The sequence below is a fragment of the Pseudorasbora parva genome, chromosome 19 (assembly GCF_024679245.1).
Source record: "Pseudorasbora parva isolate DD20220531a chromosome 19, ASM2467924v1, whole genome shotgun sequence".
In the NCBI taxonomy this organism is placed as follows: Eukaryota; Metazoa; Chordata; class Actinopteri; order Cypriniformes; family Gobionidae; genus Pseudorasbora; species Pseudorasbora parva.
The window spans coordinates 42,272,600-42,288,225 of NC_090190.1; the positions used below are offsets into that span (position 1 = coordinate 42,272,600).

Below are 15,626 nucleotides of genomic sequence, written 5' to 3' on the forward strand. Positions count from 1 at the left end.
TCTGTTGAATGGGTTGGTTCCAGGCCTTTGAGCGGCCGGGGTAGGACTTCATGCGGTACGCGAAGGTGCCCCCAAGGCTTATAGCTCGGGTTATGACCATAGGGAATGCTGTCACTGACAGCCTAATGTGACCAGAGGGGCAGTGGCTCAGGCATTTCAGTTGAATTTGCTTGTCCTGACAGTTGTCACTGCCAGTGGGCATGCACTCCCCTCGCTCCCTGTAGCTTCTTTACAATGCAGTGTGAGTTCCCTTTCGAAAGGGAACATCTCTGGTTACAGAATTGCTGTGATTCGATAGTAGTCTAGACACCTGTCACACTGAAGGTGTTCCCCCTAGCGTCTTTCTGATGCAGAACGAGTTCCCTGTTCTCAGGGAACTAAGGTTACAGTTGTAACCAGAGATTGTTGTACTGATTCATCTGAGAGACAGTGATAAACACATCTGTTTAGACTATTGATCATGATAATTATTATATTTGAGGATATGTTAATTTCATGATTTTTTAAATAGAATATATTTACCACTTCTTGTGACTTGCATAATCCAAAAAGAAAATACACAAAAGAACAAAGCGGCTTTCTCCATTGTATCTGTCGTCCGTGGCGGGGGCGATCAAACTAAAGATCTCAGCTCAATGCAGACACACTAAACCACACATAGTTTCCACTTCCTTTCCAGAGAGTTTAAAGCATTGAATAATACTCTCTTATCAGTTCAAGTGTTACTTCCCCACTTAGATATGTTGAATCAAACCGTTATGTAATGAAAATCCTCATGATTTCCAGGTGTAGTTTATTCTGGATGTGGTCTATAAGCTTGCATAGACATTAATAAGCTTGCATATAATTTGCATATATTACATGCATATAATATTAACCGCTGGAATTCTAAAATGGTCTGTTTGGCTTTCAACACCTTCAGTGATAAAAGAAAGATTCTCAAATTAAAGCAGGGACAATTATTTATTAAGAAATATGTTAAATTTACAGACAGCTGAATGGAATGACATACAGTATAGAAAATATTAAGGTGCAGTGTGTCGATGTAAATTGCACCATCCCCTCCCTTTCGAACCACGTGGAGATGCTACGGTGGCCGACACAGGACAAAGATGTTGTTGGAGACAGCAGAAAGTGACTAGCACTCTATAGAGAAGTTTGTCCCTTTGCTACTGTAGAAACATGACATTGATGTAAGGGGCATGCGGTGTCTGTAGATAAAATGGCTCATTCTAAGGTAATAGAAATATAACGGTTCATTATATAAGGACTGTAAAACACAGTTATGTGTATGACTTTTTTGTCAATAGATCCTCATAAATACTACACACTGCAACTTTAATTGTCCCTCTTATACCCTGAGAAAACCCATGTTAAACATGCAACTAAAAGAAAAGAATAAGACTTTTAAAGTAAAAAAAAATCCCAATCATCATCAATAATCATATTGATGAATCTCTTGCACCAGATACTGTAAGAATGATCTGTAAATATGAAGAACATTGTCTCCTGTTTAATTTACATAGTACTATGGATTGTTGTTGTACTAGATGACTGTAGTTTCACTCATATTTACTCAGCTCTACAATAACCAACATTTCACAGGTGCGCAGCGTCTCTTGAGATCAGAGGTTTACGTACACAGCAACTACTCGCTGGCCCCCATTACATTGCTAATTTACATATAGCCAACAACAAATTTCCCAACAACAATATTCTGGCCAGTAAAAACGCTGAGTGGTAAAAACAATAAGTAGTAACATTGGAAACCCCATAGCCACAGTGACTGGTGAGCAAAAAAGTTAATGTCAAGCCCTGGTTGTACTTGATGTAACAAGAGGAAGCTTCAAATAATATAGCAAAATAACTTCCGCTGTGGCCTGCATCAATGGCCATGCTCATATCACAGGATTGTTTTTGTACAGTACAGTTTATAATATTTAGTCAGGTATGATGAGAAAACTTCACTCCAACGAATATTTAACTATTTAACGGGGCATGCTCAAGGCTACTGTGCACAATAGGTCAGAGTCCTTTTGACTACATTTTTAATTAAAGAAATGCAAGAGAGGAATACAAACAACATATCACACCAAACAGCATAGAAATAGACATGGTTATGCAGTCCCTAAAACATCAAAGACTGTACCAACCAAACAATAAAAATGTTCGAATTTCTTTCATGCACTTACTTTACTTTCTGATATTATCATCAAGTGTTAAATCAAAACTGAAGTTGGTAAAATAAAGAAATATTTACAGCCCAGACAGAGTCGATTATTCATCATCTTAAACTATAAATCCTCTGGATATCTCTGGATTTATTGCTGGATAAACAAACTACAATAAAACTAGAAGAGTGTATCCAGTTGTTCCTCTGGGAGTACTTTCGTTTATGACTGTGGCTACACCAGCAGCGCTGGTGTAAGGCTTAATAAACAACTTGAAATAGTGATGTTAAGTTCAACCAAATTAGTTTAATTTTCTTTTTAAAATTGGCAACTGTCCATTGACAGTACTGCAGGTGGAAATCTGAAGCCGCATAAGTGATGACAGGCCTATTTCTCACAGGAAATAGTCCTGTCGGGAAAAACATAGGTAACACTTTACTTGAAGGGGTGTGCATAAGACTGACATGACACCTTCATAATGATGACATGACACGTGTCATGAATATGAAGGAGTTTTTATGCATGTTTGTGACAACTGTCATTAAGTGTCATTGGCTTAATTATGTCATTTTTAATGCAATGATGACATTTCAGAGTTGTCTTTGTTATGACAACTTGACATAAACCAATACATCATAACCTGTCAGTGTCTTTGTTATGACAACTTGACATAAACCAATACATCATAACCTGTCAGTGTCTTTGTCATGACAACTTGACATTACCAAGACAACATAACCTGTCATAAACAGACATGAAATGACAGCAGATTAATTATTAAATTTAAGAAACTACTTTTTGGGTTTACATTACATTAGTTGCTAGGCAACGTGGGGGAGAGGACGCTGGCGTTGTCTGTTCGCCGCTTCTCCACCCACAAATCATGTTAACTGTACTATTAAATTTAGATTTTATTTTATTTTCTTATGTTTGTGACTAGTCTAACAGTCCGAGCTAAAATTGGGACTGTTGCTGATTGCTGGCAGCCACTGAGAGGACGTTGTTTGCCGTTTTTTCACCGCTTCTCTTCTGTTTTTGTTTGAATTTGTGGTTGGTTTTGGTTTGAAGGACATTTGATGTTGCTCGCTGCGGCTGCTCTCTCTTCTGGGTGTCGGCTGCTCACTGGTGGTCTCCCTCGGGCTTGAACTGCATGGTGGCTGAAGTTTGCACCAGGCTAGCGTCATCAGCGTCCGGCATGATGTTGAGATGTCATTTTTACTTGTTATTCATGTATTGTTATTTTTTCCCTTTGTTGCACTTTGAGATTCTTCGGAATGAAAAGTGCTTTATAAATAAAATCTATTATTATTATTAAACTGTCATGTGGTTGGTTTTGATGTTGGCTGTTATTAGGCTATTATAATGTCATGATTTTTTTTATAAATTTAATTTGTCATTTACATGTCATTAAGTGTCAATCCTCTGTCAAATTATTTTATAACATTGTCATGAATATATTTCTTGACCTAAACTATTGGTACAAGTTGAATTTGTCATTAACATGTCATTAAGTGTCAATACTGCGTCAAATTATTTCATAACATTGTCATGAATATATTTCTTGACCTAAACTACAGTGGTACAAGTTGAATTTGTCATTTACATGTCATTAAGTGTCAATACTCTGGCAAATTATTTTATAACAGTGTCATGAATATTTAGCTTGACCTGAAATATGGCATCATAGAGGCAATCGTACAGAGTCATTAAAAACTATTAATATAACTCAAAATGATATGGCATAGACATATACACCTATATGATGATGTCTATGGTGGCACCACTGGTTATGTGTACGCTGTAATAGATAATGACAGAGCCTCAGTCAGGTTAGTTTGTTTAGGTGTTTAATATCAATTTAGTTTGCAGTAAGTAAAAACAATTCACAACAACGTTATTTTGGGTTTAATATACTTTATTTAAACTTTAGCTCACTCTTTAACGAATAGTTTGAGTTTATTCTTACCATTTCTTTGTTTGTCTGTTTGTTATGGCGGAGTCCCGTGTGCTGGTGCACCGTCAAAAGGGGTTCGGGCGGAAACGTTGGCCCTATATATAATGTTCCGGCCTAGGATCTAGTGTAACCATTCCTTGTTCAGCCCGGGGTGGGGCTCTAAAGACTATTCCTCTTATTTTTATACATCGGAAGATAATTTATAAAGTGAAGTCATTTGACAAAGTGTTATTTTTCTGTGTTTGTTCATGTGTGTATATGATGTTGATATATATATATATATATATATATATATATATATATATATATATATATATATATATATATATATATATATATATATGTATATGTATATGTATATGTATATGTGTGTGTGTTTATTTTGTGTAATGGCCATTATTTGTGTACGTGTTTTCCCCTTTTTGCGTTAATTGGTGCTGGTCACCTGTGTATAAATTCATGCCTTGTGTTTTTAAGAGTCAGTTCTGTGAGAGGGCAGGTCTTAAAAATTAAATGATTGATTTTATTTCTCGAACTCCTTTTCATATTTTTAAGACATTTGAAATTGTCTATTATCTAACCTTCTGTTGAAGCTGGTGGAGGAAACTTAAAAAATAAAATAAAACATTATGAACTGAAAAATATTAATGATGCTGTTATTAAAAAAATATTTGACAGCGTATTAACACCTAATTACATTTTAATGACAAATGAAACTTGTGCCACTGAAAAAAATATGACATTATAATGGCCTCAGTCAACATCAAAACCAACCACATGACAGTTTAAGGTTAACCCTATAAGCTAAGTAAGTTTCTTAAATTTGATAATCTGTTATGTCATGTTTATGACAGGTTATGATGTATTGGTTTATGTCAAGTTGTCATAACAAAGACACTGACAGGTTATGATGTATTGGTTTATGTCAAGTTGTCATAACAAAGACACTGACAGGTTATGATGTATTGGTTTATGTCAAGTTGTCATAACAAAGACAACTCTGAAATGTCATCATTGCATTAAAAATGACATAATTAAGCGAATGACACTTAATGACAGTTGTCATAAACATGCATAAAAACTCGTTCATATTCATGACATGACACGTGTCATGAAGGTGTCATGTCAGTCTTATGCACACCCCTTCAAGTAAAGTGTTACCAAAACGGTAAGTTTGTTTTATGACACAATGTCGTTAATATGTAAAATATGTTGACAACATATCTCGTTATTAAGAAAATTGACTAGAACAAAAGTGGATTTGCGCCCCGCCTCTGGGTACTGGATGTTATTTTATTGGTCAATCTTGTAAAGAGAGTGACATACTTGATAATCTCAGCTCACACATCATTAGGATATTATCATAGATTATACATATAATCACACACACTTATCTGCAGAAATATGTAGAACGAATCCTCTGATCAGAGGTCGATCTGATTAGATCGGTTGGATCTAACCAGTGTCCCGGGCACTGGTTAGTGGGCACCATGTAATGGTTGCAGTTGGAGCCCTTCCTGGTCAATGTCTTCTTGGTTTATGTCTTCCTGGCTGTTTCTGTCTTCCTGGCTGTTTCTGTCTTCTTGGTTTATGTCTTCCTGGCTGTTTCTGTCTTCTTGGTTTCTGTCTTCCTGGCTGTTTCTGTGTTGAGATTGGCATTTCTTGACATCTGATTTAATCTGAATCAGAACTACCAGAACCCCCACAAGCAGCCCCACCATCAGGACCATCAGGACCCCCAGAGCCACGAGAAACCAAAAACACACTTCAGCTGGCAAAGTAAATTTCCATTCAGGTGGAGGAGTGGTACCTGGGAAAAGAGCATACTTTTTAAAAATGGTTTTCTTCTTTTTGCAAACTCACTGCTAAAAGATTTAAAGCCCTTAGCCCTTTACATCCTTCCCTTGGATATTTTTGAAGACATATTCCAATTACACTCTTTAAATTTAATGGTAAATGTTGATATTGATCATGTTCTATTCTGGAACTAATGTTAATATAAATCATATATTAGAATAAACAGGTTGCATTTTATGGGTGGAACGGCCAGTCACTGGCAGTCCCTATGAAAATGAACCATGTTCCTTATCGAGGGAACTTCTGTCACATGCCTGTCCTGTCTTGTGTGCACATGTGGGTTTTGTCATGTCTCCGGTCTACTGTCAACCCCACCCTTCTTGTTATCTGATTATTAGTTAAATTGCCCCACCTGTTCTCCCTCATTATCTGCCTTGTTGGTTCCCGTTATAATCTCCTTGTGTTTGCCAGTCTGTGTTGGATCCTTGTGTAATGTCTGCGTCTTCCGTCCTCCCCGTGATTCTGTTGGTTTGTTTAAGTTTGCATTTATATTATTCTATTATGTGTTTTTTCCCCCTCGTGGGTTGTTGTTTTGAGTTTTATGTTTTGTTTTTGTAAATAAATCATCTTTCTTCTGCACATGAGTCCTCGCACCATTTTCCCTTGTTTGTGACGTGACAGAAGGATCCAACCATACAATGAGGACTCAGCAGAGAAGTTCTCCCTCGGTGCCAGTTCCGGGGGTCCCGAGTCCGGGAATCCCGAGTCCAGACATGGCCTGGAGGGCCGTAATGGGAGGGTTTGTGGTGGCAGTCCTGCATGCTTGGGAGAAGCACAGGGTGTCATCCACCACTCCGGTGGTCCCAGTTCCGGTGGATCGTGTTCCGGTGGTCCCTGTGCCGGTGGTCCCTGTGCCGGCGGATCGTGTTCCGGTGGTCCCTGTGCCGGCGGATCGTGGTCCGGTGGTCCCTGTGCCGGCGGATCGTGGTCCGGTGGTCCCTGTGCCGGCGGATCGTGTGCAGGTGGTCCCTGTGCCGGCGGATCGTGTGCAGGTGGTCCCTGTGCCGGCGGATCGTGGTCCGGTGGTCCCTGTGCCGGTGGATCGTGTTCCGGTGATCCCAGTGCCGGTGGATTTGGTTCCGGTTGTCCCAGTGCCGGTGGATCTGGTTCCGGTTGTCCCAGTGCCGGTGGATCGTGTTCCGGTGGTCCCAGTGCCGGTGGATAGTGCTGGACTGGAGAAGTTTCCCCGAGGCTCTCCGTGCGCCGCTGAGGCGTCCTGCCCTCCGTGCGCCGCTGAGGCGTCCTGCCCTCCGTGCGCCGCTGAGGCGTCCTGCCCTCCGTGCGCCGCTGAGGCGTCCTGCCCTCCGTGCGCCGCTGAGGCGTCCTGCCCTCCGTGCGCCGCTGAGGCGTCCTGCCCTCCGTGCGCCGCTGAGGCGTCCTGCCCTCCGTGCGCCGCTGAGGCGTCCTGCCCTCCGTGCGCCGCTGAGGCGTCCTGCCCTCCGTGCGCCGCTGAGGCGTCCTGCCCTCCGTGCGCCGCTGAGGCGTCCTGCCCTCCGTGCGCCGCTGAGGCGTCCTGCCCTCCGTGCGCCGCTGAGGCGTCCTGCCCTCCGTGCGCCGCTGAGGCGTCTAGCCCTCCGTGCGCCGCTGAGGCGTCCTGCCCTCCGTGCGCCGCTGAGGCGTCCTGCCCTCCGTGCGCCGCTGAGGCGTCCTGCCCTCCGTGCGCCGCTGAGGCGTCCTGCCCTCCGTGCGCCGCTGAGGCGTCCTGCTCTCCGTGCGCCGCTGAGGCGTCCTGCTCTCCGTGCGCCGCTGAGGCGACCTGCTCTCCGTGCAGCGCTGAGGCGTCCTGCTCTCCGTGCGCCGCTGAGGCGTCCTGCTCTCCGTGCGCCGCTGAGGCGTCCTGCTCTCCGTGCGCCGCTGAGGCGTCCTGCTCTCACCGCGCCGCTGAGGCGTCCTGCTCTCCGTGCGCCGCTGAGGCGTCCTGCTTTCACCGCGCCTCCCTGGCGCCCCCTGCACTGACCGCACCACCCAGGAGTCCTGCTCTCACCGCGCCGCCCTGGCCGCCTGAACTCTGCGGGCCGCCTGAACTCGGTGGGCCTCCCGACCTCGGCGGGCCGTCCTGGCCAGTCGAACTTTGTGTGCCACCATGGCCTCCTGAACTTTTTGTTTTCCCCATGTTTCCCTTGTTGACCCCTCCCTTGTCTGTTCCTTCCTTGTTTGTCCCTCCCGTGCCCCCCTGGTCTGTCCCTCCCGTGCCCCCCTGGTCTGTCCCTCCCGTGCCCCCCTGGTCTGTCCCTCCCGTCCCGCCCTGGTCTGTCCCTCCCGTCCCGCCCTGGTCTGTCCCTCCCGTCCCGCCCTGGTCTGTCCCTCCCGTCCCGCCCTGGTCTGTCCCTCCCGTCCCTAGTGGAGCGTCTGGTAGCCGCTCCTTAAGGAGGGGGTAATGTCACATGCCTGTCCTGTCTTGTGTGCACATGTGGGTTTTGTCATGTCTCCGGTCTACTGTCAACCCCGCCCTTCTTGTTATCTGATTATTGGTTAAATTGCCCCACCTGTTCTCCCTCATTATCTGCCTTGTTGGTTCCCTTTATAATCTCCTTGTGTTTGCCAGTCTGTGTTGGATCCTTGTGTAATGTCTGCGTCTTCCGTCCTCCCCGTGATTCTGTTGGTTTGTTTAAGTTTGCATTTATATTATTCTATTATGTGTTTTTCCCCCTCGTGGGTTGTTGTTTTGAGTTTTATGTTTTGTTTTTGTAAATAAATCATCTTTCTTCTGCACATGAGTCCTCGCACCATTTTCCCTTGTTTGTGCCATGACAACTTCCCAGTGCGTTGGAACAACGAATTTGGGGATGCTCCCTAAGCATCAGCGAATCTGAAGTCCAAATAGACACTAGTCCAATCCAATTGGCGTGCGTGATGATGTCATTGTGACGGCATACCTGGAAGTATAAAAGGGGAGCCGGCGCATAATGGTGGAAGTTATTGCTCTTCAGCATAGCACTCTCTGTGATTGTCTGTCTATTTACTGTTGTCAGTCCAGACAACGTTAGACCCCTCACAGAACACCAGTTCACATTATCACTAACGTTAGACCCCTCACAGAACACCAGTTCACATTATCACTAACGTTAGACCCGTCACAGAACACCAGTTCACATTATCACTAACGTTAGACCCGTCACAGAACACCAGTTCACATTATCACTAACGTTAGACCCCTCACAGAACACCAGTTCACATTATCACTAACGTTAGACCCCTCACAGAACACCAGTTCACATTATCACTAACGTTAGACCCGTCACAGAACACCAGTTCACATTATCACTAACGTTAGACCCATCACAGAACACCAGTTCACATTATCACTATCGTTAGACCCATCACAGAACACCAGTTCACATTATCACTAACGTTAGACCCATCACAGAACACCAGTTCACATTATCACTAACGTTAGACCCCTCACAGAACACCAGTTCACATTATCACTAACGTTAGACCCGTCACAGAACACCAGTTCACATTATCACTAACGTTAGACCCATCACAGAACACCAGTTCACATTATCACTAACGTTAGACCCCATCACAGAACACCAGTTCACATTATCACTAACGTTAGACCCATCACAGAACACCAGTTCACATTATCACTAACGTTAGACCCATCACAGAACACCAGTTCACATTATCACTAACATTAGACCCGTCACAGAACACCAGTTCACACTATCACTAACGTTAGACCCATCACAGAACACCAGTTCACATTATCACTAACATTAGACCCATCACAGAACACCAGTTCACATTATCACTAACGTTAGACCCATCACAGAGCACCAGTTCACATTATCACTAACGTTAGACCCCTCACAGAACACCAATTCACATTATCACTAACGTTAGACCCCTAACAGAACACCAGTTCACATTATCACTAACGTTAGACCCATCACAGAACACCAGTTCACACTATCACTAACGTTAGACCCGTCACAGAACACCAGTTCACATTATCACTAACGTTAGACCCCATCACAGAACACCAGTTCACTTTATCACTAAGGTTAGACCCGTCACAGAACACCAGTTCACATTATCACTAACGTTAGACCCATCACAGAGCACCAGTTCACTTTATCACTAACGTTAGACCCGTCACAGAACAACAGTTCACATTATCACTAACGTTAGACCCGTCACAGAACACCAGTTCACATTATCACTAACGTTAGACCCGTCACAGAACACCAGTTCACATTATCACTAACGTTAGACCCCTCACAGAACACCAGTTCACATTATCACTAACGTTAGACCCCTCACAGAACACCAGTTCACATTATCACTAACGTTAGACCCATCACAGAACACCAGTTCACATTATCACTAACGTTAGACCCATCACAGAACACCAGTTCACATTATCACTAACGTTAGACCCGTCACAGAACACCAGTTCACATTATCACTAACGTTAGACCCGTCACAGAACACTAGTTCACATTATCACTAACGTTAGACCCATCACAGAACACCAGTTCACATTATCACTATCGTTAGACCCCTCACAGAACACCAGTTCACATTATCACTAAAGTTAGACCCCTCACAGAACACCAGTTCACATTATCACTAATGTTAGACCCATCACAGAACACCAGTTCACATTATCACTAACGTTAGACCCCTCACAGAACACCAGTTCACATTATCACTAACGTTAGACCCATCACAGAACACCAGTTCACATTATCACTAACGTTAGACCCATCACAGAACACCAGTTCACATTATCACTAACGTTAGACCCATCACAGAACACCAGTTCACATTATCACTAACGTTAGACCCCTCACAGAACACCAGCTCACATTATCACTAACGTTAGACCCCTCAAAGAACAGCAGTTCACATTATCACTAACGTTAGACCCGTCACAGAACACCAGTTCACATTATCACTAACGTTAGACCCGTCACATAACACCAGTTCACATTATCACTAACGTTAGACCCCTCACAGAACACCAGTTCACATTATCACTAACGTTAGACCCCTCACCGAACACCAGTTCACATTATCACTAATGTTAGACCCCTCACAGAACACCAGTTCACATTATCACTAACCTTAGACCCCTCACAGAACACCAGTTCACATTATCACTAACGTTAGACCCATCAGAGAAGACCAGTTCACATGATCACTAACGTTAGACCCATCAGAGAACACCAGTTCACATTATCACTAACGTTAGACCCATCACAGAACACCAGTTCACATTATCACTAACGTTAGACCCATCAGAGAACACCAGTTCACATTATCACTAACGTTAGACCCCTCACAGAACGCCAGTTCACATTATCACTAACGTTAGACCCGTCACAGAACACCAGTTCACATTATCACTAACGTTAGACCCCATCACAGAACACCAGTTCACATTATCACTAACGTTAGACCCATCACAGAACACCAGTTCACATTATCACTAACGTTAGACCCCTCACAGAACACCAGTTCACATTATCACTAACGTTAGACCCCCGACAGAACACCAGTTCACATTATCACTAACGTTAGACCCCCGACAGAACACCAGTTCACATTATCACTAATGTTAAACCCCTCACAGAACACCAGTTCACATTATCACTAACGTTAGACCCCCGACAGAACACCAGTTCACATTATCACTAACGTTAGACCCATCACAGAACACCAGTTCACATTATCACTAACGTTAGACCCGTCACAGAACACCAGTTCACATTATCACTAACGTTAGACCCATCACAGAACACCAGTTCACATTATCACTAACGTTAGACCCATCACAGAACACCAGTTCACATTATCACTAACGCTAGACCCATCACAGAACAACAGTTCACATTACCACTAACGTTAGACCCATCACAGAACACCAGTTCACATTATCACTAACGTTAAACCCCTCACAGAACACCAGTTCACATTATCACTAACGTTAGACCCGTCACAGAACACCAGTTCACATTATCACTAACGTTAGACCCCTCAGAGAACACCAGTTCACATTATCACTAACGTTAGACCCCTCACAGAACACCAGTTCACATTATCACTAACGTTAGACCCATCACAGAACACCAGTTCACATTATCACTAACGTTAGACCCCTCACAGAACACCAGTTCACATTATCACTAACGTTAGACCCCTCACAGAACACCAGTTCACATTATCACTAACGTTAGACCCATCACAGAACACCAGTTCACATTATCACTAACGTTAGACCCATCACAGAACACCAGTTCACATTATCACTAACGTTAGACCCATCACAGAACACCAGTTCACATTATCACTAACGTTAGACCCCTCACAGAACGCCAGTTCACATTATCACTAACGTTAGACCCCTCACAGAACACCAGTTCCCATTATCACTAACGTTAGACCCATCACAGAACACCAGTTCACATTATCACTAACGTTAGACCCCTCACAGAACACCAGTTCACATTATCACTAACGTTAGACCCCTCACAGAACACCAGTTCACATTATCACTAACGTTAGACCCCTCACAGAACACCAGTTCACATTATCACTAACGTTAGACCCCTCACAGAACACCAGTTCACATTATCACTAACGTTAGACCCATCAGAGAACACCAGTTCACATTATCACTAACGTTAGACCCATCAGAGAACACCAGTTCACATTATCACTAACGTTAGACCCATCAGAGAACACCAGTTCACATTATCACTAACGTTAGACCCATCACAGAACACCAGTTCACATTGTAACACCTATCCTTTTTATTTTAGTTTAAGTATTACATGTACTGAGGGACCACACAGAATAATTTTGCTCATGAGTCAGATGTATTAAGTATAAGGGCATACATACAGAGATTTAACATGATACACATCCCAATTGGTAAATAGAGAACAACAAACAGTCCAGTACCCCAACCCACAGTCTTTCTTTTAGGACCAGTTAGGACCATAAGCTTTACTCAGTCTGTGCAATTTATAATTTTGAGAAGATATTACTTCAAAGGTCAGGATGATTCCACCACTAAGTTCATCTGGAAGAGAAGGCCTCAATGTCTGAAACTTAGCTTTGGTCTACCGCCAGGTAACAGTCAAACAGTAGTTGAAATCAATTCTCTCCATTCCATCTTCTCAGTTGTATAATCCCCCAAGTACTCCATAACTGCCCAGAACACAAACCCTCTGTAGAAACATTCAAACAAACAAACAAACAAACCAACAACCCATAACTATATACTACAAACCATAATTAGCAAATAAAAATAAAAATAAATAATCACTTACAGATGAGCTTAGAACTATAAAGTTCCTCAACCAGGGCAAAAGCCATGAGGTAAGCATCTCCGTGAAGGTAGAGGATCAACTTCCTACTCTTTTCTCCTTCTCCTATCCCTTAAATAGGTAGGCCCTAGCATGTTTCCAACCAGAGCGCCCCCTAATGCTCAGGCGAATATTAGCACTGCTTTACTGAGAAGCTATTAGTAACAGAAAAACTGTTACATACCCCTCCCCTTAAAGAACATGTTTAAGTAGTTCCATAAAACTTTTTCATCTTTTCCACATGAAAAGTTTCAATTCGTTTTGTATCATTCAACATTACTACTTGGTAATTAACATTGTTCAACTTTTTAAGAACTTTAGCTGGCCCTTGCCATTTCGGCGCCAGTTTTGCCATATAGGAGTCCGAGGCTCGAGACAGAGGGTGAGTACCTATCCATACCAAGTCTCCTTCTTTGAATGACTCACGTTTCCTTCTTCGGTTATAGTACCTTGCTTGTCGTTCTTGAGCTTGACTAGTCTTCTCTTTTACTCTTTCAAAGAGTTCTTTCTGCCTCTCAACATTTCCATAGGCCATATGATCAGGACTAGGCGGGTTTCGTAGGAGTCGTTCCATGGGGCCTTTTAATTTTCTACCCAAAGCAATCTCGGCGGGGGTCAGACCTGTACTTTCCTGCCACGCCGTATTTATGGCATACCGGAACTCGGATATCCATCTATCCCATTGTCTGTGATTGTCCTTAACAAAGGAAGATATCATAGCCTTGAGAGTTCGATTGGTTCTTTCAGTAATATTAGTTTGTGGATGGTATGGTGTCGTTAGCTTCTGAATAATCCCCCAGCGCTTACATGCATCATTCAGAAGTTGTGCTGTAAACTGTGGCCCACGGTCTGAGACTAAGTATGTGGGTGTTCCCCATCGAGTGAAGATCTCTTTTATCAAGACATTAACAATGAGATGAGTCTTGGCAGATCTCAGCGGAAATAATTCTACCCATTTACTGCAGTAGTCCACCACCACCATCAAGTATTCATTAGACTGAGAACTCTTTGGGAAGGGACCCATAAGATCAACCCCTAACATGTGGCCTGGCTCCACTACGGGTGTTGACTGCAGGTGACCAGACAGCTTGGATATTCTCGGTTTATAAATCTGGCAAGTCTGACACGCTGTACAAAAACTCCAAACATCCTTGCGTATCTCTGGCCAGTAAACAACATTGAGTAAGCGCCTCAATGTCTTCATCCGCCCCAGATGTCCACTCAAGGGATTGGAATGAGCAAACTGTAAGAACTTCTCTCTTAATACCAATGGTATAATTACCTGCATAGTTTCCCCTTGATGTTGATTGGGCACACAACGAAATAAATAGTCATTTTGAACGACATAATGAATACGTGTTGGGTCTGTTACAGGTAACTTTGCAGCTTCCCACAAAGGCTGAAGTAAGGGATCTTGCTTCTGAGTAATTCCAATTTCATCCCAGTTGACCGGTAAATCCGATCCAGTGGTTGTTGCCTGACATATAGCTATTTGACCTTTGACTTCTTGGAAAGGTATACTCCTAGAGAGTGTGTCTGGTACTACATTACATTGCCCCTTTCGATATCTGACTGTGAAATCAAAGCTTTGTAATCTCAGAGCCCACCTAGTCAATCGAGAAGTTGGTCGGGGATGATTGAAAACCCACGTCAGGGCAGCATGATCTGTAAATACCTCGAAATGTTTCCCTTCCAGATACTGTTTCCATTTCTCGACTGCCCAAACCACTGCCAAACATTCCTTTTCAGGAGTGGAATAGGACTTCTCAGCTCCATGAAGCAGTTTCGAAGCATATGCTATAACGTGTTCATCTCCATCATGATCCTGAGTCAACACAGCTCCTAGGCCGACATTGCTGGCATCTGTCTGAACTTTAAACATTTTTGTGAAGTCAGGTGGTACCAAAACAGGTGTTTTTTGAAGAGCAATTTTCAGTTTGTCAAAAGACTGTTGACATTCCATGGTCCACTCCCATGCACTGTTCTTGCACTTCAGAGCATGTAATGGTGCAGCAATCTCCGAAAAACGTGGAATAAACCTATGGTACCAACCAGCAAGACCTAAAAAGCGTTGTACCTCTTTCAGCGTTGTTGGGACAGGGACATTCTGGACCGCCTCCACTTTGGTAGTTTCAGTGCGCACTCCTTCAGCAGATACCACATGTCCTAAGAAAGTGATGGATCCTTGGAGCAGATTGCACTTCTTCAGGTTCAGACTCAAACCAGCAGCTTCTAACAGGTCAAAGAGCTGTTTAAGGTGTTCAAAATGGTCTTGAATACTCTTTGAATAAATTACAATATCATCTAAATAGACGAAACAGA

At 43.2% G+C, this 15,626-nt stretch overlaps 1 protein-coding gene across 1 annotated transcript in view; it reads right to left on the reverse strand.

Moving 5' to 3' along the window:
- Positions 1 to 5,386: 5,386 nt before the first annotated feature.
- Positions 5,387 to 15,626, reverse strand: part of LOC137047428 (uncharacterized) — a 43,043-nt gene continuing 32,803 nt past the window's right edge. Inside the window, exon 5 of the mRNA XM_067425059.1 lies at positions 5,387 to 5,935. Within this exon, the coding sequence (XP_067281160.1) occupies positions 5,604 to 5,935 (332 nt within the window). The 3' untranslated portion in view covers positions 5,387 to 5,603. The remainder of the gene's footprint in view (positions 5,936 to 15,626) is intronic.